Source organism: Limanda limanda, chromosome 5, assembly GCF_963576545.1.
Source record: "Limanda limanda chromosome 5, fLimLim1.1, whole genome shotgun sequence".
NCBI classification, from domain to species: Eukaryota; Metazoa; Chordata; class Actinopteri; order Pleuronectiformes; family Pleuronectidae; genus Limanda; species Limanda limanda.
This window is the reverse complement of record NC_083640.1, coordinates 28,886,325-28,913,849: the sequence shown is the minus strand read 5'-3', so window position 1 is coordinate 28,913,849 and position 27,525 is coordinate 28,886,325. Positions and strand designations below refer to the sequence as shown.

Here is a 27,525-nt window from a genome sequence, read left to right as displayed (position 1 = left end):
GCTCGAGATGAGCGGAACGGGACGTTTCACCACAGGTGGGACGCTGCTTCCCCCTTGTGGTGTCATGGGGGACAACAGTGTGCTCTGCACCTCTGTGTGTCGTTTTTGAGTCTTTTTGTTTTTGTAACCCTGCGCCCTCGGCTGTGAGCCTGGATGCGTCAGTGAAAAACTCTTTATTGACACAAACTGTGTGTGAGTGCTTGTGAGACATTGGTGTGGTGTTGAACAATCCCACATCTGAAACATGTCTCTTCTCCTCTTTAATGGGACGCACGAACTGAGCTCTGGGCCTACGCGTCGCCGAGAGGGATGGGTGGCACTGGGTAATTTCTCCCCTAACACACGGGATAGCTGGGCTGCCAGGGAACAGGGAACAGCTGGCAGCTCTGCTCGCGGTGGGGTTGACCGCTAAGTCGCCTTCTTCTTCCGCCTGGCCTGCTGACTCCGATATAACCACGGATAGTAAGAAAAATCAGAGGTGCACGATAAGCTGTCCGAGGCACTCGGAGTGGGTGTTTCTCTGTCCGTTTCTGTCCGTGTCAGTAAAAATGGAGAAGCACATATCAGCCTTAAGCCCTCTCCAGACAGTGGACGAGTCATTAGCTGTGAACTGGGGTTTCGAGTTTCTCAGAGTACATAAGTTTAGCTTCTCTCACCTCCTTGCTAAACCTGTATTTTGACTCTATAAACCTGACTCTATATAAATACAAATCCATTTACCATTTACTCTGACTCCACTCTGAACGCCTCTTCCTTCTCCAACAGTTTCTCTGTAATTCAGAGAAGCTTTTGTAACTTATGGCATTGCATCTCTTACAAACAGCTGGCCAGTATGGGGCTTGAACCCATGATCTTTGGGATATTAGAACCATGTTCTAACCGGTCATGGATTCAGTTACTGTATTGACCAGTTAGGTGTATTTACTTAGAATAAGCCACCAACTGCTAGCATTTGCAAAGTAGATAGCAACCTTAAAGTTCATCAACATCCTTCACCCCCTGTATAATCATGCATCACCAAAGTTTTGACTTCAAGTCCCCAAAAAAATCAAGCAAACTGATTTATATCACTGTATTTCAAAGCTAACATTAAAATGTGCATGTTGTCATCTTAACAAATGACTCTACCTCTGCCATCCTAGAAGAGATGGACTACCTGCTCAACCTGATTGGGCTGCAGGTACTGCATAATGCTACCAGTAGTGACAAGGAGACTAGCAGAAAACAAAATTAAGAAGAATCAGTCATGAACTATAAGGAGAGAGCAGCTTTATGTGGCCACAACATGCAAATCCATAACCTTTTGGGGGTTGTCTTGCTTTTGCTTCTCCATTGCACCTGTTTTGCACCAAAGCAGGTTAATCATATTCATTATCACTTGTTCTTCCTTAATGGAGAGATTAATACCCCTGAAATTGAACTAACTTGCTGTTAAACTCTGACGATTAAGTGTTCCCTGGATTTTTTTGAGCAGTAATTGGTCAATTCTCTCTACGACGTCTCCACTAAACCTTTAATGACAGAATTAAAACTATGTAGCTGAATGGACAAGGCGTCTGAGTTTGTATCAGAAGATTGAGGGTTCGGGTCATTTTGTGGTAGAATATCACTCAATTTTTACAAATATCAGAACTGAACTTCTGCCAGTCAAAGTCAGTATTAAATTGCAATTTATACATTTTATTACCAGGAAGGATCCAAGACTACTAGCAAAAGCTCTGATCATAGACTTCAGGAAGGGAAGTACAGAACCGTCACCTATTTCCATAAATGTTTGAAAATTGTTGACAGCTTTAAATTTGTGCGGATCCACACATCGAAAACAACCTGAATGGAAAGCTGCTGTTAACCTTTTACCAATCCACAATAGAGAGCATCGTGTCGTACTGCCTCACAAACTGTTATTCTGGATGCTCTGCTGCTGATAAAAAAGCTCTTCAGAGGGTCATCAACACAGCACAAAATATTATTGGCTGCCCTCCCCCTTTGTTAGAAAATATCACAGAGCACCGCTACGTCTCCAGAGCCAAAAACATTGTGAGGGACTGTTTGCACCCTGGTCACCATCTATTTAAACCTCTTCTCTGAAGGGGGCGCTACAGGTCACTAAAAACACGAACCACCAGATTCACAAACATCTTCCCCAAGGCCATTCAAACTCTTAACCGACAGAAAAAACAAACTGTTAAACACTAACGATTTTACACTGTTATGCACTTTTAAGACTTCTAGGGTATTTTATACTTTTTCGTGATCATGTGCAACATGAATGTATGGATATGGAAGGCATTTTTTGATGTGTGTGCATATGTTTATGTTACATCAGTACACTGGAATGAGTGCATTGTCTTTCATTCTGTTGTCACTGGAGCAGCAATTTTGATTCTGTTGAATTCTGCTGATACAATGACAATAAAGGCTTTCTATTTCTATTTCTATTCTGTAAAAGGAGGATATTTCCATTTTCTCTGGCATCATTAAATCTGATTCACCTACAAAACAGTAGTTGTAGTAGTTTATCTTCCCCAACAATATGACAACTTCATTGTTTTTCAGCTGTGGCTGCTTCAAAAAGAGCAGCAACATGAAATGTTCAGTTAGCATTAGCAGCTAAAACTTCAACAGTAATACCTCCTCCAGCACGTTTACCACTGGCAGTTCCTTCTGTCATTATGAAAAGTAGCATGCCGTTTTACTACAGGCTGGAAGCTTTTCTTGTCTCTTTACTGCTTTGTCTCAGCCATTACTATGACTGAAAGGTGTTTGTGGCCCCTTCCCAACAATGGAAAGTGGGTTTCCATTGTTGCAGCTAGATTGGGCCTCTGTTCTGTTTGTCACGTCTCATGTTTGGGTCTCAGCTGCAGCAGGAGGGAGAGAGTGAACCAGCAGACCTGCAATTTACTTTAAGCTCAGTGCACAGCAAACTTATCTTTCCTGATCCAGTGACTTTTACAATGCTGGACACTGAAACTGTAAAGCACAGGGCAGTCTAGACATATGTGTGATGAAATGAGGAAACATATAGTCCTGTGCAAAGTGATAGAATATGGAATTGATAACATCAACTGTGAAGCTAAAATGTATTAAATGACAGAAAGAACTGGAACATAAGAACCAAACCCTAAAGTGTAGAGCTTCAAGTACAGCTTTAAAACCTTTTTTAGTAGACTTACACACAAGAAGCATGAACCTCTTTCTCCAGTGTAAAATTCCAGTCCTCCTCTGAGACTTCAGTACAAGGAGCTCACACTAAAGCAAAAGTAGACACATACAGTGTATAACTTGTTTTGTAAGAACCAGAATAACATTCTAGTCTCTCTGATTATTATTCTAAGCTGTTTCTCTTCATCCTCTATCATTAACCTTACTTCTCCTTCAGTCCTCCTGGCAGTCCCAGGTTTAACATGAGCACATTGTTAAACCTGGGACTGCTGAAATGTCCTAAAGAACAAACACAGGTCCCCACTGGCACCATGGCCACTGTTCTGCAGCTGGCCAATACCTTTGGCCTTCACAGGAGGATAATAAAGATGATAGACAATTTCCGCCAGGGATCGCTAGACAATGACGTTATTACTGTCTTACTTTTTTCCCTCCTGTCCACCACAATGTTATCTCTTTTCCAAGGCAGAGTATTAAAAGTTTAAAACTCGTCCTCTGCTTCGCTCTCTTTCACCTTTCTTCCAATGATTTGAACGATATGGATATGACGTTAATGGATGGCTCTCCCTGACAGTGGTGATGGATGTTCAGTGTGAGCCTCTGCACTGTGACTCAGTATGTCACTCCGGCAGTGTCAGGGTCATAAATCTGCTCCTATTGAGCCGCTTTATCAAAGCCAAAAGCAGCAGACATACTTATTCAGAGATGCTGTGTCACACTTGTGATCCACACCACATCCAGACACACTGGCTGTGAACTGTTCTGAGAGGCTGCGCATACGTGTCTCTTCTGTCCAGAAGATGAACGGCATATCTCAGGTTCCTATCTCATATCATCTCAGGAGGCCGGGTTGTAGGGAACAACATCCTGTCATGCACCAGGGCAACTGATGCATTTGTTCAAGTCTCTTTTTTAGTTACTGCATCTGCATATCGTTATGTTATTGTGTTCTGAATGGTATAATGACGCTTTGCTGCAGTGCTGATACTTTACCTGCTGCTACCAATTAACCTGTGGTTCATTCTAAAACCTACTTCCTATTGAGTCCTGGACACTAAGTGTGAAAAGAAAATGCTCAGTTGCAAGGCAAAATAAAGCTTTATATTTGAGTGAGCTCTTGATAGACACTTTTCTACTCTTCTTTCACAACAAAGACAGCCATTTTCAAGCTAAATCCTCCGGATAAAGACATCTCAGCTGTAGAACTGTGGAGGATCATCACCCAGTGTGAAGCTATTTTATTTAGTTGCCTTATTGTGAAAGGTTGGTCAGTGAAATTGTGTTTCCTGTCATCTCTAAGCAGTGTTTCTGTATGGGACCTTTATTGTGAAGGGTCAACAACAGAAGTGGTTGTTCTTTTTGAGGAGCGAGACTTGACTAGATGTAGAAAAATAAACGAACATGTCGTCCTGGTTCGAGTCCACATTGTTCAGTTTGTATTTTACTACGACCTCTCAGCAAAGGAGAATTAAACCCTCGGCTACCTGAACATCAGACAACTGCTAATCTGTGACACACAAACAGCCTGTGTGACCTGGTGTAATAAACTGTGTTATTGATGAATGGACTCAGGGTTCTGTGGAAAGAAATCTTTCCACAGTGCCTGCCCTCTGTTTGCTTTCTTTCTCTTTCCTTTATTTCCTTAATTATTTTCTGATTCACAGACTTTGTTTGCTTTCCTGACATATTGAACACCACGTCTCCAGTAGTCAGTCACTCACTGATTCCGATTATGTTCACAAAGGATCCCTGCAGCAAGGACAAAACCACTTTTTGTAGGGGTAACACAGGTGACCTCAGGAAGCCTCCACTACTTTTGGATACAAACTTCAGTCAATAAATCGATTTATTCAGCCAGTTTAAGTTCTTATAAATGTAATTAATAATCGTATTATTATTTAATTTTTTTAATCATTCAGGATTTTTAATGGCCCCCAAACCCTATGGGGCCCTGGGAAGTCAGTTCCACTTTTCCCCCCACTACTACGCCACTGCTCACCAAAGAGAAGCAGTCCCAGCCATCACATTAGGGAGGTTAATATATGTGTTCAGTAAGGATGTTATAGGAGATAAAAGTTGGTATGAGAAATGATAAGAAAAATGTCCCCCCTCGCTGATGTAGTACTTTATTTTTTGAGTTTTCCAAACTCTGTAAACGCTGTAGTTACAGCTTTTTACATAGCCCCCATAAGGCTGAAAATACATACAATAGGTTTCCTATTGTACTATTGGACACTTCGAAAATGCATCGTGCCTCAGCTGCAGCAATTTATTTCAGATTTATACTAGAAATGACAATAATTTAGCCTGTCAGCTCCATCGCTTCCAAAACATGCTGCACAAATGAATGTGTCATGTTCAGACTGTGATAATATGACAGGAGTCGATACAGAGTAGAAGATGAACAGGCACCGATACCCAGTCACAGCTAATTAAACCTGACTCTTTTAGCAGCCTTGTCCTCGTCACATGGGAGGCGGCGCACTGTTCATTAACCCCACTCCAGCCGCAATAACCTGCCCTGCACTGTCCCCTACCTGGACATGATAAATTGGCTTGCTAAATGTTGGCTGAACCCAAGGCTGAAGTTTGACGCTTTGAGAGGGTATATTTCAACATAACAGACATCTCAATAATACAAGCTGTATATCATCGCACTCTCCCACAAAACAGGTTTCATTTCAGTTTGAACCTGTCCTCTGAGCCAACAATGAAGCAGATGCTTTCAAACAACCTGAAAAGATTAGCTTTAATATTAAATATCCTCCCTGTAAAGATGTGAGTTTTATTTGATTGACCTTTTAAAAGGAGACTTGACAAATTTGCACTTACAAAGACTTATGTGAAATATGTGAAAGCTGAATGAAGGAATCTTTTTAACTCTAAATATTGAATTCTACTCTAGCTGCAGAGGGACTGTCTCTTGCATATGGAGTGTCAGGCCTGGACTGGAATGAGGACTCAGAAGCAGAGAATATCACGTACCAGCACACTTTATTGAATTCAGAACCTCAATGCAGAGTGACAAACAAGAAGGCTATGAAAATCTCACTAACTATATCTATATAATATAATACCTGGCAAGAAATAACTGGGGGAAAAGAACTTCCTTATAAATACAAAACACACTAGAAAAAGAAAAAGGTCTTAAACATAAATCACTCCCGAAGGAGGACAAACAAATGGCAAGAACAAGAAATCTAAAGCGCTCCCGAAGGCGGAAAACCAAACTACTAATGAACGGGACAAAAGAAAAGGCTCACCTAATCAGGAGGCTCAACAAACTAACTAAATCTCTCTAAACATAAATCGCTCCAAAAGGGAGGAAGAAAAACAGATTACAAACAACACAAAACAAAGCTAAACTGGAAAACTTTAACAAAACGAAAAATCACTCTCAAGGAGGAAACAGAAAACAACTTACGTGGCGTAGCAAAAACTCTTTGGCAAAAACGACAATGACTGTGGATAAGGCTTAGGTGCACGAACAAGAACGAAACACTTCGGCACAAGACAAAGGGGAGACGCAGACTATAAGCACATGAGGGTGAAGGGAACAGGTGGAAACAATCAGAGACAATCAGACCGGTGACACATGAGGAAGGGCAAGTGACCTGAAACGAGATGAAACATGGAAGGCAGACTGGTGAGTGAATGAATGTTGCAGTGTGCCCGACCCTGAATGTTATCTGACTCAGCTGAGGAGCTGCTGGCACTCACTCTCCCAGGCCTCTTACTGCAATGTGTGCACTGGGCTCTCTGCTCCTCAGCCTCTTCTATCCACAGGGAGAAGCACTGCAGTCCCAGCAGATGGTTCCACTACACTAAATAGACTATTAGCATGCTTAGTACTTTCAGCCTAAAGATACTGCAGTCCCACAAAATGTAACTGAAGAAAATTATTTTCATTATTCACATTTCATAATGGGACTTTTTGTTTTATCCCGATATACTGTATATATTTGTTAATGGTTTGCCTTGACAGATGGAGGGGCCTGTAGACTCTCTTCTCTGCAGACATTTTGACTTTGGAAAGAGAAACATTTGGGATGGCTGTATTTCATATGGCTGAGCCAAAGTTAAGAAACAGACTTACAAAAACAACAACATTTCCCCAAGTGTTTGAAAACTCAGAAATAAATACACTGTAACAGTACCACTACATATTAAACAGATCCGGGCAGTTCTCGCCCCGATAAACTGAATTGTAAACTGGCCGATGAATGATAATAAAAAAGCTGTTATGCTATGACGACAAGCGAAAAAGCACCTGAAATAGTGACTATGAAACTTGGAACGATTAAGGAATTATTGTGTGGTGCAGCTAAAACACTGTTTCTGGCAGATCTGCATGAAGTTTCTCCAATATTCCTTTTCCACCAACGCGAACCAGGTTCCAGTTCAGGGCTGGTCCTTGTGCTGGTTTGCAGTTGCTTTCTAAGAGGAGGTTGGTGTTGGATCCATCAAAACCAATTTTCTAAACCTTTTGCTAAAATAACTGTACTTGTCTTCATAGATCTATAGCAATGCATATAGTTCAACATTGTGGACCTTTATGTGTTTGCTGTCTTATGTCTTAAGTCTAATGTATGCATGCTAATTTAAAGATATTTATGTATATTTTATATAATTGACATACTTATGTAATTGTATTTTTAAAGTTATATAAAATAAACATAAATATGTTTATATTACCAAGCACACATTGGAATTACATTTCAGTATCAAACACTGTTTCAAATAACCAATGACATGTTGTGTGTTCATAATTGTTCACTTCATGAGTACGGCCTTGAAACAGTTAAAAGAAATTAATAAAACATCATATAAGCCTTCCAATGGTGCTTGTGATCGCATGGCTGCAATATGGAACATTGTGTATAGGGTGTACTTGGCATTCAAGTGGTTAAGTTATGTGAGACATTGATATTAATATCCATTGTGTTAACAATTTGTTAACAATATTTTTCTTTGCTGTATCATTTTATTATTTTTATTTAATTGTTTTTTCCCACATATTTTATACTGGTGCAAGAAACTGCATCAAATTATAAAGTATAAAGACATACAATATACATTTATTCACATTGTTTTAAAAGTAAAATATGATTTTATATTTATCTAAGGTTGGACAAAGAAAAGTGTATATTTTAGGTGCACTCACCTTTATTTTGAACCCCCAAAAAAGACCAGTTCATCCAGGTTAATTCCCATCACGAATGGAACTGATGGCAATAACTACTTATTAAAAAACCCTAATAAACCACAGATTCTGTTTAAATGAACTTTTCACTCTACAAAACGTTTGGTGGGTATATACAAGGAGGTATGGACTTGATAAAGACCATAATTAACACTCTCCTAAACATGAACCTTTCTGCATCTTTGAACGACAAGTTTTAAACTTATTTTTGAGAAGTATAATTTAATTTCTACTTGATTACATCTATGCGAAAACAGCAAAACTTCTTGCATGAGCATACAGGATATTTTGGTGCTGTTCAAAGGCTATTTTAGTACTCCTCACTGCTGGAAACTGGGTCTGGTCTGCGTCTCTGTCCTGGACTGCTTCTATGATGGATGATGCTCATCCAGCGGCTCTCCCAGATATGTCACCATTACAGTGACACAACAGCTCTTTGATTAAAAGTTCTCTATGTGGTGTGACAGCTCAGTTTCTTTTGGGAGAGGTATGAGGAGGGACAATGGAAACTGCTGTGACAGGTGATCGGTCTCTAAGTGGAGGTCATTATTGACAGTTAAACAGTTGACTTTAGGGCCTCAGAGCAGGGTGTCAAATAAAGAGGAATCCCATAGGTATTTTTAAGCAGCCCATCAAGACAGTGACTGCAAGGATAGTAATGGGCTCACTGGCAGAGAAGGAAAATCACCAAACCAGTCTGTGTAAAGAAGATGTGACTTTCTGTTCACTCATACAGTTTCTCCAGGCACGGGGGACCTACAAAACTTCTTAAATTAGAACACTGAAATGTAAATGAGTCATTAACCTTACACTAAACCAATTACATATTCTGTCCTCAGCTGTTTTTTTTTATCTCTTTAGAATAATTACAATGGGTTTTTGTAATGTAAGCAATGATTAGGTTTTGGTTGTCTAATTGAACATCCATCTATCCATTATCTATACTGTATATCCTCTTGAGGGTCAGAGTTAGAGCTGGTCCAAACTGACTGTGGTTGATGGGGTGCACCCTGGGCAGGTCGCCAACATATCACAGATATGGTCAATTCAGAGATAAAGGTAACCCCAGTGCCACAAGTCTTTGGACTGTGGGAGGAAACCGGAGTGACTCGAGAAAACCCACTAAGACACAGGGAAAGATCAACGGAACTCCGCAGAAAAAGACCCTGGCTGAAATAATAAAATTTAAAACATTTAAAAGAAAAAAATCACAGTCTGCCTTCAAATTGGGAATTGTTGTTATCCAACCACATCATGAATTAAATGCTTTATGTTTTCTAAACAGCCAAATGGGAAGGCACGTTGCAGCCATCACAGAAAGTGAAGAGACATGGTGTTGTTAAGTATGGAGTTAGCGCACATTCTTAGACTATGCCTCCTTGAAAGCATTCACAGAGCTGCACTCATTTGTTCACACAAAGGTGACAGAAGAAGTCGTGTGAGGCATCGGAATTGGAGCCTGAAAGGGAAGTTTAAACTCTTGTCACTCACTTAACTCTGCACACAGCAAGATGTTGGACATTTTTAGAAATGGTTGTAGCCTGACAGCCTGCCCAATTCCACTGTGGTACAGGAGAGGACTGTTACGGATTCAATCATTGGACAAGTAGCTCTGATGAAGCACATGGACGGATAATACGGTCAAATCCTAACAGCCTATAGTACGACCTCCTGCACATGCACAACCCTCCCCTCCCACATCTGTTTTCTCTGGACTAGTTTGTCACATCTGTACCCAGCTCCTAACCAACATTCAGAGTAACCACTCGTTTTGAAAATATTTCATCACACTGGAATCTCCAATTTGAAACTTTCTTTTAATGATGTCCTCAATTATACACTTGAATATTAGAATATATGGGCCTCTGCTGCCATTGCTATGAGAAAAAGGGTTTGTCTGAGGTCAGAGCAATTGTGGAGCATTGTTGAGATTACAGCCAGGAAGTCAAACATGAAGATGTTGTCACTCCTCTTCTTCTTATGTTCGGTTTATTGGTGGCTTCCAATATGTGGAACGCATATCTCCCAAACTGCTCTTCTTATCAGCTTCACATTTGGCATGAGTATTGTTAAGGGCCAAAGGGAGTGCAGCATAACATTTTAGGAACTTTGGAAATTGCAATATGTTCAATGTCAATAAACAGGTGACCAGCAGCTGGGAGTCAGTTGAGACGTGAGTGACGTTGTCAACCACGACAATGGGTGTGTTCGCAACAAAGGCAATTCTACAGGTCAGGATTCTGCAAACAGGGCCGAGTTTCACTGAACCTGAAACAATCAGGTGATCAGCTCTTTGTGCTTCAGCAGGATCTGCTGGAGTCCAGCAGCAGGTCTTTATTTGCTCAATTGCTGCAGGTCAGTTTAACAGTTTCAGAAAGAAAGCTACAACGAGCATCACCACAGACTAAGCAAACAGCCCATTCCATACATGCAGGTTTAGAACAGTCTCTAGAATATAATCAATAAAATACTCAAGGAGGCAACTTGTTTCCATGTCTTCTTCTTCTTGGCTACGGTTTTATTAGTTAATTGCTTTTCTGGTCATGGTTAGAAAAGGCTGTGCTCTGATCTATAACAGAAAGTTCACAGATACTTTGCACACACAGTGTTTATTTACCTTTAACCCAAACCCCCTTGACCAAAGAGCCTTTATAAACCTAGCCAAAGATGGGGTTCTGAATCAGAACACCAGTCTCTTGTGTTATGCCTAGATTTGGAGGTGGCATACAAAGTCTGTCATGGTAGACGACAGTTGATTTATAACAACAGCACATACTTTGTGCGTAGCCTAAAAAAAATGTTTGACAGCACACCCAACAGTCTATGTCTCCTCTCCCAAATTATGGCCCTGATGAGATTAAAGTATCAGGCTACTCAACGGACGCTGATGAAAAGAGTGACCCAGATAAACCAAAGAGAGTGATGGTAGTATGCAACTATAGCTTCACTAACAAATGACATTGCAGCACTATAAAGGAAGTCTCTGCAGGCATGTCGATTCACTTTGTTCAGTGTTGTATCACAACAGTGAATTAGAGGATGAGGCAGAAGTAGCTGCTTTCTATTCTGGGCCCAACATTTCTGCAGGCTCCGAGCCATTCAGAGATAGAGAGAGGAAAAGGTCAGCCCTGTAACCCTCAGAAAGCAGCGACACTCGAGCACGATTTGGGCTATATTTGCTTCCCCAAGGTGCTCGAGCCAGGATGGAGTGGGTGGAAGAGGAGCTCTCAGTGGGTTTTGCGTGGAGCCGGATGGGTAGGTGGAAGACGAGAGGAAGGGAGGGAATTGTTGCTATGACGGAGGTGGTAGATGGGTTTATTTTTACATTATAGGAGAGGTGATGTCCGGGACAAGAAGCCAATGCAGACATTGGCGCTAGACACCTAGTCTACAGGAGCCACTTTGAGGGCCCTTCACTGTGAGTGTACTGCTGCTTCACCCTCAGAGCAGCTTATGCTAAAGTCACTGCCAGTGATCCTATATAATGATAAGTATGTATCGGCTGTTACACATTTATTTCCAACAGATTTTCTTCCAGGACCCTTTCTGACGAAACCTGACCTCCCCATGTTAGCAGATGGAGGTTTTGTTTGGTAGGTTGTCCAAGTGTTACAGATAAATTTTGATTTGTGAATATGGTCTACAAAAAAAATTTATTGATTGAATAATTGATTGATAAGTCCGTTTTAAATTAGTTATTGATGCTATAAAAATGTAGTGTGACAGATTGTGATATGACAGCGGCTCCACTACTGGGGGCTCCACTACTCCCTACTGGACTGACTTCAAATGATGGCAGTATGTGAGATTCATCTCTACAAACAGTGACTGGTGTCGGGAAGCAGAACATCTATTGTACAGTAGCACAGAGAGAAGCAAACAGTAAAGTTGTGTATTGACTTTCACATACAGTACAGTGGTAAATAGAGTGTGTGTGTGTGTGGGTGTGTGACAAAGCACCATTAGCTATATACGTATATAGGACTTCATACCTTCCAGAGAGCTCTGAAGCCATAGTAATTTTGTTTTTCTGCTGAGTTTGTTTGTATGCTTGTTTGTGTTTGTTTGTGTGTATGTGTGTGTGTGTGTGTGTGTGTGTGTGTGTGTGTGTGTGTGTGTGTGTGTGTGTGTGTGTGTGTGTGTGTGTGTGTGTGTGTGTGTGTGTGTGTGTGTGTGTGTGTGTGTGTGTGTGTGTGTGTGTGTGTGTGTGTGTGTGTGTGTTGGGGGAGAAGTACATTGAGTTAAATTGACTGTCACCTCAAATCTCCTGTGCCTGCTGCTTTCCTTTACTTGTTCATTTGTCACAGTTACTGCACCGGATTTCCCTCTCTCTCTCTCTCTCCCTTTCTGCTGGCTGCTTGCACTTACCTCCAGCTACATTTAGCAGCTATGTGATTACCACTGAAGCATGAGCAAGAGCTGGAACAAAAGTATCATTTCGCTGTTATTTCAATTTTATTAAATAATTTATGATAAGTTACTGCTGATTGGAGGTGAAGATGAATTTGTGCATCTTCTGTAACATTTTTACATCCAACAATATAGTTTCCTTGTATGCCCGTTTGCATCCGGTGAACCAAACAGATTATCTAAATAAGACAAATCACTGAACATATGAAAGTGACGTGCAGGGTGAGGTAAGGTCAGATATTCCTAATATTTACTATTTATATTAAAAAAAACTAAATCCATAGCTTTCTCTCTGGATCACTGCTTAATTCTTTATTTCTTATTCACTTATGCTCTCGGGTTGGACTTTTCTTGCCACTACATTACATAAACATCACAAAACATATCCTCCCTTTTCCCTAATACACCGCGTTCCACATTATTATGCAAATTGGATATAAGGGTCAAAAACATTCATTTTTTAGTTTTTGAATTAAACTCATGGATGGTATTGTGTCTCAGGGCTATTTGGATGATTGAAATCAATCTCAGACACCTGTGATAATTAGTTTGCCAGGTGAGCCCAATCAAAGGAAAACTACTTAAGAAGGATGGTCCACATTATTAAGCAAGCTACATGTTTCAGGCAAAATAGGGAAGAAAAAGGATCTCTCTGCTGCTGAAAAGCAGCAAATAGTGCAATTCCTTGGTCAAGGTATCACAACATTGGATATTTCCAAAAGAATTGCGCATGATCATCGGACGGTGAAGAAATTTGTCACTGATTCACAGCACAAGCGGGTTCGTTCAGACAAAGGCAAAATAAGGAAGATTTCTGCCAAACAAATGCGTAGGGTTAGGAGGGCAGCCACTAAAATGCCATTGAATAGCAGCAAACAGGTGTTTGAAGCCGCTGGTGCCTCTGGAGTCTTGCAAACTTCAAGATGAAGGATGCTCAAGAGGTTTGCAAGTGTCCTTAAACCTGTTATTCGTTCCTCTAAACCAAGCTCACAAGCAAAAAAGGTTGCAGTGGGCTCAGGACTACATAAAGACTAAGTTCCAAACTGTTTTGTTTACGAATGAGTGCCGTGCCACCCTTGATGGTCCTGATGGATGGAGTAGAGGATGGTTGGTGAATGGCCACCATGTCCCAACAAGGCTGAGACGTCAACAAGGAGGTGGCGGAGTCATGTTTTGGGCCGGAATCATGGGGAGAGAGCTGGCAGGCCCCTTCAGGGTCCCTGACGGTGTGAAAATGACCCCGGCAAAGTACGTAGAGTTTCTGACTGACCACTTTCTTCCGTGGTACAAAAATAAGAACCGTGCCTTCCAAAGCAAAATCATATTCATGCATGACAATGCACCATCTCATGCTGCAAAGAATACCTCTGGGGCATTGGCTGCTATGGGCATAAAAGGAGAGAAACTCATGGTGTGGCCCCCATCTTCCCCTGACCTTTACCCTATTGAGAACCTTTGGAGCATCATCAAGCAAAATATCTATGTGGGTGGAAGGCAGTTCACATCCAAGCAGGTGCTCTGGGAGGCTATTATGGCATCCTGCAAAGACATTAAAGCAGAAACTATCAAAAAACTCACAAGTTCAATGGATGCAAGAATTGTGAAGGTGATATCAAAGAAGGGGTCCTATGTTGACATGTAACTTGACCTGTTAAGATGTTTTTGATTAAAACCTTTTTTTGATTTCAGTAAATATGACCTCTTAATGCTGCAAATTCAACAAATGACAATTTTTAGTTCTTTACAACCTATAAAATATCTTGAAACTCAGAAACTCAGAGACTCTGCATAATAATTTGGAACACTGCATTTTGAGTTTTTTATTTTTGAAAAAAATACTGTTTTCATTGGGAGGTTTGTTCAATAAAATTTGAATTATACTCTAACAGTTGATGAATTGAAAAATATACTGACTGGCTGTGCATTACTATTTAGGAAAATCTGAGCAAAGTGTAATCTGCATAATAATGTGGAACGCAGTGTATGTCGTGCTGTGTGAATACTGCACTTGTAGCAGTGTTGCTATACTTGTAATCAACCATCAATCAGCAACAACATCAGACTCCATCAGACTCCACCCTTACAGATCTGAACCTGAGAACAGAGACTTCAGAGGAGCCTGGCACTCCATTGGTCCGTGGAAACAGCCTAAAGAGGTGTTTACATGGCACAGTAACACTGCCTCTGTCTCTCTATCTTTAGGACGAAGATGTATGTGTGTACACAAAACACAACAATTATGATGGACTACTAGGTGTATGAAAATGCATTCCATGTGGACTGAAAGTGAGTGACTTCAGCGTGAGTGGATGCATCTGACTGTTTCAGGCAAAAACGAATTCTACCCCACAGCAGTGATAATAATCTTAATTAAAAGTTAATGTGTCAACGACCTTTTTTTCCTGACTAAGATAAGACGATGATGAGACAGCACCAACGTCATTTGACAGTAAAGTGATTGTCATTACCTCTGGACTTGATTATTGTAATTCCCTATTATCATGCTCCAGCAGTGAGTCTTTCAAGACTCTGCAGCTCGTCCAAAATGAACTAACAAGAACCAAGGAAAGAGATCAAACTTCTCCCGTATTGGCTTCACTACACTGAGCTCCTGTTGAATTTCGAATCCTCACCTACAAGGCCCTTAATATTATGGCACCATCATACCTTAAAGAGCTCATAGTACCACATCAACCCAGTACAGAGCACTGCACTTAGTATACTTGTCATCCCTAAAGTCTCTAAAAGTAAAGTAGGATCCAGAACTTTCAGCTATCAAGTTCCTCTCCTGTGGAATCATCTCCCACTTTCAGTTCAGGAAGCAGAAACCCTCTGTACGTTTAAGAGTAGGCTTAAAACCTTCCTTTACGATAAAGCTTACAGTTAGAGCTGTTCAAGGCTTGTCTTTGACCTGCTCTTAGTTATGCTTCTATAGGTTCTAGACTTTCGGGGGACATATGACACACAGAGCTTCTCTTTCCTCTTCTCCCTCTTTATCACATTAATGTCATATTAATACATGTTACTGATTTGACTTCTTCCCCAGAGTCCTTGAGCAAATATTTTCGGCAAAGAAGAGAGTAAAATGTACAGACATTTAGTCAAGGAACACCTGGGTGTGGTTATTACAATTGTATGATTGTTGAAATTCTAAAAACTAACAAAGACACAAAATGTAAGACTAAATTAAAAGAAATGTTAAAAAAATAACACCCACCCACAGACAAAAATAACACATGTAGTATTTACTGTGCTTGTGTAAACACAACACATTCATGAACACATGCATATGCAAATGCATGTAAACAAACATTTATTGGACAAACACAAACTTGTATTCACATCCACACATCTAAAGTCTGTCTCTTAATCTCTCTATCACACATTCACACACACACACACACACACACACACAATATTGTGACAGCTGTTCTGCTCTCTGCTTCACTGTAGCTACGTGTCAGGCTGCTCCTCCACATCAGGGAGCCGATTCCCATTTGCTTCTCCCACACACTGACGCCTGTTACCTAGAATATGTGCTTTGAAAAATGGAGAGCTGCGTTGAAGGACACTTGACAACAGCAGCATCCAGCAGTGAAGTTTTGACAGGGAAAAGCAGCCACGGGAGCCGAGCAGCCAGCGAGGTTTGTCCTACCAACAAGCAGTCATGTCACGTTGGCTCTATCAAGTTGACAGCAAAAGATAACCTCACCTATTTAAATACTTCTCGCAGCTCGAATCACCACGTACCAAGCTGAAACAGAGAGGGGGGGGGGCTTGTTGAAGAACTAATGTGCTTGATGGAGTTATTTGGTTGTGATTACGTAATCCCTTTCTTTTCCCCACACACATTGAGAATGAAACAGTCATTGTTTAAAAATAAAATAAAACAGTGGTCAGAGTTACACATACAGCACTGCTCTGAAATATCAAATTCAAATACGCTTGATTCTAGACAGTTAAAGCCAAATATAGGGTAAGGGTTAGGGCCATCCCTTAAACCACACAACCAATATACGGCTTGGATATATTTTTGCCCAAATACCTAATTCACAACACATAGGGTAACAAGTGAAAAAGTTCTCAATGAAAAGTATCAGATGGGTGATATATCCTGCTTGTGCGTTATACCCCAATCAGGCAATGCTAACTTTTTGATAATCTAATGTTGTAATATCATAATAAATTCATCATGACCTCTTTTATGATGATGACAGATGATCTAAATACACTGTAGATTGAGACATTTGCCAACTTCATACTGACATCAGGATGACAAAAATCCTATGATCAGAATAAGTATTTGATCTATATGAGCTTTAGGTCATGTCTATAGTCCTACAGGATGCAGAAATATAACTGATAAATGCATTTTTGATTGTGGTTTTCTAAATTCAATGACATAATTCTGAATTACATAAATGATAGTATATAATTTTCTGATCAATATTTCTATATTGTCTTCTATTATTTGCAGTACATCACAGAAAATATGTTTTTCTGATCATATTATTGTTGAACTTGAGCTTTAACCAAGTAGCTCCAACTGTTACTCATCTGGAGATTTAGTGAAAATCCATCAATGCATTGTTGTGTTCCTCTGAAAACACGCACACACATACGTCACACACAGGGGCGAAAACAATACCCTGCTTTCATCCATACGCTGGTGCACAGGGTAAAAATAAATTAATTTCAGATGACGTTATATCCTTGGCTTTTTCTGTTATGCTCATGTAGTCAGGGGTCTTTTATTAAAACGGAAGTGAATGCCAGTTAATTCATTAAAAGCAGTAAATCCCATGTTCCCCTTCCCACCAGTATTTCTTGCCAAACGCCCAGTGCATCTCTACGTCTCAAGGATCAGCTTCAAGGAGATGGCTGGCATGAAATCCCACAAACATCTGTACCACTTTAAGTCTGCCAGGCATGCTGATTTTCACAACAGTATTAGCGTGACGTTTCAACGGCCATTTAACATTGATGTTCTGTTGTATTGTACCTGTGCCAGAGCAGTGCTTCACTGACAAGCTTTTATTCAAAATGACAACACATCTCACGGGACCTCGCCTGGGCTGTCGAGGAAGAGTGGTGTGGTCAAAGGATCATCGGAGGAAATAGTCCCTGCAGACTGCCCAAGTGAAATGCACTTGATAAAGGCAGCTTAACATAACATTTGTCTCTGTATTATTTAGAGTACAGTATCTGTGCAGTGTTATTATGATACTATACACAGTCGCTCCAGCAATTGGACTTTTTAAACATTACAGAGCATTTTCATTGCATAATTGCAGAGTTGGTCATGAAATAGAACAAGGTTAAAGTTTCATTATTATTTTAAAAAATCTATATAACAAAGTGAGAAAAAGGCAGAGCAGATAAGTGATCTTTATCAACAAATGTAAAAAAAATGTATAAATCATGTCCTAGAAGAAGAAAAAAGAAGTGAATTCTAATTGAGTCCTACCCCTTTTTTCATAGTTCATCAAAAACACTGTGTTTTAACAATGAAACATTCTAGCCATTACATCTGGGTTCAACTAGTATTTTTATTGCTTTTCGATATTTATAAGTTGGAACATTTACTAAATCTGTTGGTAAGGTAAAGAGAAGCTCATGATATTGGTACAGTGTAAGCACTATATGTAGGTAAAGTTAACAGGCGGGCAATCATAAAAGAAGAAAATGTTGTGAAATTGAACTATTTCGTGACGACAGCTTGGTGCGGTATCAAGCTGTCGTACATCAACAAAAGAATAATGATGTCGATAATTGATGGATCCTTTTTGTCTCAGCCAAATAAGATGGTTGTTTTTCATTGAATTTCAGCAGCATTATTATCATATCAGGGATAACGGACAATATCCATAAACCTCTTGGCAGGGATTCTGTAGAGTGAGTGAGGGCAGCACCAGTGTCTAATGGACAGAAGTGCTATAAAAATATATGAATAGGTTATCTAATGTGCTGCAGCAGCACTTATATTATATTATGTATATTAAACTCTCCCCAGTGACTGTTTGGCAGCTCGTTCAACAAAATAAAGCGCAGGACAAGATATGTGTACGTTAGTAGGTAAGATAAGAAGCTGACTCAAGCAGGGAAGCTAAAGTGGGTTGTTGTTTGCTGTCTGTGCATCTTGTGTTGGGCAACGGCTGCTGACTGGGTGGAAATGTGTTATCTGTGTACTTACACAGACAGCCTGTCTGAATTATTTTATTGAAAGATTTCAGAATCTGCAATCATTAAACCAATAAATGTTAAATAAAAATGTCACCCTTATGGTTTATGATGCTTTCTTTTTTTTTTGTGGAGAACAAATGACATCTATAGAGCAGATGTGTGTTTCATTTCAGTTGATACAAATCAGCAGCCTAAGCTTTAGACTAAGTGTAAAACGGTTACAATGCACTTGTCCACATTATGTAAGTTTCATAATCAGACATTGTGGATGACGCTCTGTGAGGTAAGTAAGCCAGTAAGCTACAAGTGCAGCAACTATATGTGCACTCCTACAAGCAGTGGATCAGAAAGAAAATAAATCAAGATGAATACCAGGCAGAAAAACTGAATTCACACAAAGCAGTATTGTTTGTGTGTTTGTTTGTTTGTTTGTTTGTTTTACATAATTTTCCCACATACCGTTTTATATCATGTAGAACTAAACACTTGATTAACAAAATGATTATTATGAAGCAGAAAATGTGTTGTGCCTGGTTTGCTGGCCTGGCCTCTATTCTGAGGGTTTCCAACACTGGTTGTGTTAACAGTGGTGTAACAAAGTGAAAACTTGATAAAATCTGCAAAGTCTACATTAACAGATATAACTTTAATTTAAAATATGTGAACAAAATGCCAACTTTAGACAACACTAATCCTCTCAGTCCATTCAGACTGATTTCCTAAACAAGCAACCTACTTTAATTGATTGAATTCTCAATGTCTCTTTGTAAACCACCCCAGTGCTTCTCCCGACTTTTTTTATTTTATTTATTATTTGCTGCTGAGCTTCAGTGGGGGACACAGTGGGCCTCAGCTCCCAGAATCCTAATTTCACACATATAAATAGACACAGATCGATGCTCTCTCTGCAGAGCAAACATCACCGAATGTCCCATGAATATCTACTCCCATTTTAAATGTGAAGCAGTGAGGATGGATTTTGTTGAAGCACATTCCTCTGTGCAGTCTCCAGGGTTAATATTCTGTCAGAGTTTCTAAAAGGAATACACAACAACAACTTTCGGCAAGGGAAGTGAGAAGGCTGGTTAGAGTGATAAAGAAGAAATGGAGCGGACGAAGAGATGAGCAGGGTAGAAGAAGAAGAAAGGGCATGTGTGAGGCAAGCAGGAGCGTAGACAAATCTCTGACCATTCTGGCCATGGAAAAAGATTAGTTTCCAGTAGACAATAGACTAAAGACCTCAAACAAATTGAAGACCTCAAGCAGACATGGGTCTGTTTGTGCTTTTAGAGTGTTTTGCTTCAAACAAACCAGGTAAATAAACTAAGTAAATAAACCAGGTAAATAAACCAAATAACAGGAAAATTGATCCAACATTAGAGACCACTATAAGAAATGGATGAGGTTAAATTACAAATTGTACTATTGGAATTTGATTGACAGATACTATATTAGGAAGAATATCATGATTTTCTGTTAATCTGCAGCACCATTATCACCTGCAGTGACACAACAGAATGTGTTATTGTTGCAGGAAAAGTAATTTATAATTTAATAAACAAGTCTTTTGAGCATTTTAACAAATTATCTTTGGAACTACTTTATCTGACTTTGCATGCATGAGTTTGTAGTAAATATTACAACTGCCAGTGTTGACCTGAGTCAGGTCAAGTTCTCCCCGAGCCCGTTTCAGATCATGTCTCTCTTTATTAAATACTTGTTTCACACAGCAGGTTCAGGTAGATGGTCCACAGGTCCATTTGATGCCCAACAGTTGTGATGTGTGAAATTTGAAATCTATTTCAGTCCCAACAGTCAGACGACCCAACAGGCACTTTGTTACTGAGGCATGACACTGATATAGCCAATGCCAATAAACTGGATATTTTCAGTCACAGTTTCATGTTCTAATTAGGTAGAAAATCCATCTGGTGCTTGTTTTCAGGAAAAATACATTATAAGACATGATAAACAGAAATGTATTGTGTTGTCAGATTCTTCTTTCACGCCTCTCACGTCCCTTTTTAGTGAGATAGAAATGGATAGTGTAAATCAACTGTGCCTGTGTGTGTATGTGACTGCGTTTTGCATTCTGTTTTGATAAGGTCTGTCAGTTATGTATGAAATGAAATCTGGTGTTTGTGAAACGTTGTTGCGTGTTGACCCACAGGGCCATCTTAACTTCCTGTTAATTCAGTGTAACAGTTGTGTAACAGAACAGTCTGAGGTCTGGTCGAGTTTCAGACCTTTCAGTGTTTTTGTTAATTGTTTTCTTTATGTTGTTGCTTATTAGTTGTAACAAATTTGAATCCATCCATAGATGGAGTGAAAACAATACCCTGCTCAGGGTGATAAAAACTAAATAGTAAATAAATAAGCAACATATTCAGGAAATGTAACAATACTGAATGGCAATCCATCTTATAGCTTCAGATATACTGCTATCATAGTCTAATTGTTAAGCTGCATGTGTCCCACACTCTGCAGTGTTGGTTTGGTTAAATACTTCAGTTTAGTTACACATTAAATATTTACATGACGTCCAGAACATTTTTCTTTCTAATATTGCAGTGGTGCAACATTTTTATTGAATGTGACGAAACAGTAATAAATGGAGTATTGTATTGATGTGTTTGGATTAAGATTTTTCTTCTTGCTATTTTACATATTGCAGAAGAGAAGGGGCCACCATGGTATTTTCAAACTTGTGACAAATAGAAAGAAAGAGGACCTTGTGAAACCAACATTGTGTCACTGTCACTGAATTCATCCAAAATTCAAAATTGACTCAAAATGTTTAACTGGACCCAGTTGACAAATATCAAGAGAATTAACATAACTCTCATAATTTTAACTTTCCAAAATATTGAGCTATCCTGATACGCCACTTTAAATAAAGTCCAACTTGTTCTTGCTGTGTCCAGGGGCAAGTCAGCTCATTAATTTATAAAGTGCAGAATTGCCTGACTAAATCTAGAATAAATACATTTATCTTCACAAATGAGGTCCTCTGTGTAAGCAGCTACCTCTCTGGCCTTTACCACCCTGCTGGTAAACACCTTTGAAGTCACGTGCCAGACAAGCGCAGACCCCTGGTGCAGCAGGCCTTACATGGAAGCAGCTTCATTAAGAGCTGTAATGAATCACTTGGCACATGGTGGGAGCAGTGATGTAGACAGGGCGAGAGCTGGAGCAGGAGCAGGAGCTGGAAATATTAACTGTGTTTACATCTGAATATTAAAGCAGCAGCACACTCGTCCCAGAGGACCTATAATTATAGATAAGCAGTAAACATAGATTCTTTGTTTGCAATAAGACTCGACAATATTGTTTTCATTTGTCAACGAAAAAAGAAAGGGTTTAACATCACCCTAAATCATGTTGTCGTTTTCACATTTTCACACATTTGGAGAAATAAAATATGTGCTCTCTTTCTAAGTGTGACATGGACATTTATACATGTCTGTGTGTTATGTAGGAGCTATAGACAGGGCAGAGTGGACCCATCTTAGCATTAAGACTCGAAGCAAGGGGAATTAGGGAATAACTAAAGAATTATCATGTTGTTGAATCCACAAATAAGAAAGGGTTTTGTCTGTCATTGTAAATTAAAAAATGTAACATCAAGCTCAGTAATTATCATATTGATTCAAGTGTTTTTAACTCAAAATCAAACAGAAATGTAAAAATGTTGATTCGTGGCTTCAGTAATTAGAGGTCATACACTGACACTGCGCTGCTGATTGGTCTTCTTTTTTGGCAACAAAATCACAGCAATGGTGTAATATCATCACTCAGTCTGTTTATCTGTTTCATCTGTTTAAATTCAGTCTTCAGCCAATAAGAAAGAGAGTGGTGGCTCTAATAAAGGACCAGAGACATAAGGTCCAGCCTTCAGAGAGTCGTAATTCCCATCTCTAAGGTCTGTTGAGTGTCCTGCTGTAGAGTGCTGAACCTGGAGCTAAGGCCTGGATCAGAGGTCACAAATATCCAGACGTTCCCATTTATCTGATAAGCTGTGAAACATCATCAAATAAAAATAGCTGTTAAGCTATTTTCTTCCCCCCCATGTTGAACTAATTCTATAAATTCTTGTATAGGCAGGTGAAAAGCCTCTTTATTTGCTCCAAAATAAGACACTGCCCAAGGCCTGAGCTATACAGCCTCCGCAAAAGTGTTGTTTCTGTTTGGAAATTGCTGTAGGTGGAGTATATTAAAGTCTGACTCAGGGATAAAAGCTTGCAAGGTCATAAAAAAGTCCTGCAGTCAGACTGCATGCGGCAGATAAAACATTAATGTCTGGGACAATAAAGAGGAACATCATCACGGATATTGTTAAACAACTGAGGATCAGATTTATTTTGCTTCTTGAGAGCTTTGTCTAATCTGTTCTGTAAGATCTTTATAAACATTATTTCCCACTGGCCTGATAAAGCACAAGTAATATGTTGTGTAGAAGGCGTTACACATTAGCCAGGTTTCCATCCAAATGTACTACACATTTAAATACACAACAAATTTCCAGAAAGATTCCAAATAAATAAAAGTTAATTCATGTACATTTCAATCGGCTACTGTTATGTGACTATTAGGCATAACTCTCCTTGAAAATATGGCAGAACTAGAGGATACATCATGATGTCTTATGACATTTCTGTTTGCTTCATGTATTAATGTATTTCTTCACTTTACACAGATCTGAGGTGAAGCAGAGGTTTTAGTCAAATGCTTAATGTAAATCACATTTAACGTCCACACTCAGATTCTTCATGCCAGAATTAAAGCAAGAGATTGCATTTTGGGATGTCATTGTCTGTAGAGTGCCAATGTTCGCTTTTCTAGTTTCAATGACCACTCAGTGTTTTACAGGACAGTTTTGCATTCACCCATTCACACACACTTTTATACAGTGCATGTGCAGCACTTTCTCTTTTACTTGTAAATCACACTCAGTCAAAACAGGCATCAGGGGTACCAGTGCCTTGCCCAAGGACACTTCAGGACCAGAATGGGGTAAACCGGGATCAAACAGGCTTCTAGTTAGTGGGTGACCCGCTCTCATCTGTCAAGAACACAGTGATAGTGCTTTCAAAACATTAATTTTCCAATGAGAACATGAACTAACTTCACATCCAATTTGGCATAATTTATATCAAAACCAGAAACAATTGGTTTAAAGAAAGACATGCGTCAGATGTTGGTGTGTCATAAGTTTTTCTACTGTATTCACTGACTTTTTTAAAATACATTTCCTATATATTAATTATATTTAATAATTGTATTACATAGAAACTACTCTTTCCAATTGAATGGAGTAAATGAATGAGCCACTTCACTTTGTTGTATTGTTGCCTATGTAATACCACTGGTTATTACTACCAGCAAAATTAATGTCCTTGTTGTTTAAACATCATATCTTCGGACGCAAAGATTTGTCCAAACAAGTAAACCTGTGGGCTGCTTCTTCTTCTTTTTCCTCTTCTATTTTGACAGGTGCTGTCTCAACTTCCTGCTATTGGTCCAACTAAAAAAAAAGGGGGGTTTCTCACTGCAAACGAGCCAAACCATGGTTCAGTTTAATCTGGTCCAAAACCACCTCTTTTGGTCTGACTACATTTTGGTGCATTGGTCCAGGAAATGGCTGAGGTGCCTTTCACACCTGTTATTTGCCAATGGAAGCGTGGGTGAAGTGTTGGAGTCCACAAAACACATTTGGAGTTTCAGGGGTAAACAGTGTTGCAGCCAAATCCCATAGTGTAACTGGTGATACATTTTTCAATCGTAAAAAACAACAGAAAAAAAATGCCTCCATATGGTCCTGTATATACGTAAGCCCCAACATTCAAATTCAACTCGAAAAGGCGTCATTTACACCATGTTTTTAGCCTAAATGTCCTCTGATATCCTCCTCGGAGCCACGATCACATTTGCATGCACACACTGTCAAAACACCGCAACACACTGCACACCAGCTCTCACACAAGGGCAGCGCCACTTTCGACGTGGAATTTTTGGCTAAAACATGTTATAAATTGTGTTGTTCGATTCGAATTTGAATGTCAGGGCTTCTGGACACTTGGATAACACCAAACAGGCAGTATGGCAGCATGTTTTGTTGATTTTCCTGTTGTTTTCAAACGTTGTATCACCATTTACCTCAATTGTATTGAACACTGTTTACCCCTGAAACTTCAAAAGTGTTTTGTGGACTCAAACACTTCACCCACTAGCATAGTGGTTAGATAATAAGTGAATTTTCCTTTTTCAGTGGCCTATCCCTTTAAATTAACCTCAGGCCTAAGACATTATGACCAAGAGACCAAACCCTTTTACTGTCACAGCAAAAATCTGACGCACTACAGGATCTGATCGTGTTGACATGAAAACTGTATGGAGTCTGGGGCTAGTGCGTCCCCATGGAAAAAAACATCTCTCAATCTATTCGATATGCCTATGCGTTGAGACGTGTACTTTATACCGAGGCTTTGTCTGTATTTAAAAGTTTTCTCACAAGTAATCACAGTTACTGGGACATTGTCTGTTGAAAGACTATTTGCTGTAATTAAATGCCATTTTTCAATGCTATATGCAGCATAAATGGAATTCTATCAACCCGGGTGGAGGCAGAGGTAAGAGGCCAGTGCGAGAGAAGATATAACTTGCGGACCAATCAAAACTATATGTGAAATTATTGCGCACTCAACTTGGTTCAACTGACCCTTTAATTGTATGTAAGACCCCCTCACATGTAATACTGCACTTCCAGTACAGAATGTGGAAAAGGCTACTGACTTTAATATAACCTTTATCTTGCAGGTTGTCTGTTCATTCAAGTTTCCTCAGCAGCTGGAAAGTCCCCATGTTGCTCCTTTAGAATTGATCTCATTGTACAATATGAGTGTTGATTAGTATCATAGCAACAATGTCTTAAACTAGCCAGGCAAAGAAAATTCAAAGTTTTGACAAACAATTAATTGCTGTAGTCATTTGGGAAAAAAGCTCAAAGCCTTTGCTGGTTCCAGCTTCACAGATGTGAGGATATATATTATATAACTTTGGCTTTTGGCCTGTTGGCAAAGCAACAGCACATCAGAAGTGGTCACCTGGGGCTGGAGAAAACTAACAAGCATTATTTTCACTGTGAACTTTTTTAGACAGAGCAACTACATTAACGCTCAATTGATTAATTGAAGAATAATGAAAAGTAGAATGTAAATCTCACAAGGACTCCTGAGTTTTAGGCATGAAAAGGGGAAACAACATTTGGAGTTTTGGTTGTAAGAAAAAGCAACATAGTGAACATAAGGGTTCATCTTGGTTCATGGCGCCAGCAGTCACAGAGCATTACGCCATGGCCAAGTGGTGTAGAAGAATGAATAAAAGGGAACGAGCTGGACTAGAGGCGTTTGCAGTGGGAGAAAGCAGCGCTGTTTGTAGGGCAGCACTACATTTCCTTTGTAGTAACGTTCTCCGTGCCTGAAGCCTACAGTGTTTACATCCGGAACGCATGCGTAAAATCTAACAGGCTCACGCACTCTGACCAGATTCTTCCTCTCATGGAGATTATATCGTGTGGCCTTTTTAGGAAAAAAAAACTATAAGATTACAGCAACAACTCACTCACGCTCACATATGAAGCCCTACCTTCACCGCGTCGATGTGAGAGACATTGCTGAACATCATGTCGTTCACCGTCACGATCTGGTCCCCGATCCTCAGTCCTTCTCTCTCGGCCGAGGAGCCGGGTTCCACGAGGGACACGTAGATCCCCACGCCGTGCTCCGACCCCCCGCGGATGCTAAAGCCCAGACCCTCGTGGCTCCGGGAGCGCGTCAGGGTCACTTGGCGCACATCTCCAAAGACGCCCTCGAGGAACTGCGGTGCCATGGAGGCCGACAGCTCCGCCGCGGCGCTGAACCCGTCCGGGCAGCCCGAGGGGACCGGCTGCTCCTGGATGGAAGTGACATAGTTTTGCAGAGCTGAGTCACCCTCGTCTCCGAAGCTCTCCACGCTGCCGTTGCTGGGCAGCAGGTCGGTCTTCAGGTAGAGACCCTCGGACGTGTACTGGTCGAACAGCAGCTGGTCGGACCGCGGGATGACGAGGCGCAGCATGGGCAGCAGCTGTCGTTTGCCGGGCGTGCTGAGAATCACTTTGAGAGTTTGGACCAGGTCGAAGACGTTGCGCTTGGCGTGGTACACATTGAGGCAGTGGATGAAGTGCTCCCGCTCCACGTCGCTGAGCAGCAGGTTCAGAGAGTTGTGGAGCCGCCGGACGTTCGCCGAGAGCGCACGGCCGCCGGAGCCCCCCGAGGTCAGGGGGGTGCTGAGCGACGCGCGCTCCAGATCAGCGCTCATCCTGCAACATAACGAGGGGACAGTGCATCACACAGACCGGAGGACGGGTCGGGCATTTGGTGAAGCCCCCTTTCGAGTCGGCTCGCCCGTTTGAAAGCAACGCGTGCAACAGCTCACCGCGCGTCGGGAAACTTCAACAGGTGACCGGAGATCCGTGCGCTTAAGGGCGCGGATGTGACCCACGCTGCATCAGCCGAAGACAACCCGTCCCC

General features: G+C 40.5%; 1 protein-coding gene across 1 annotated transcript in view; it reads right to left on the bottom strand.

The window, feature by feature from the left end:
- whrnb (whirlin b) overlaps positions 1–27,313 on the bottom strand; it is a 90,761-nt gene extending 63,448 nt beyond the window's left edge. Inside the window, exon 1 of the mRNA XM_061071981.1 lies at positions 26,603–27,313. Coding sequence (XP_060927964.1) covers positions 26,603–27,313 — 711 coding nt within the window. The remainder of the gene's footprint in view (positions 1–26,602) is intronic.
- Between the last annotated feature and the right edge of the window lie 212 nt (positions 27,314–27,525).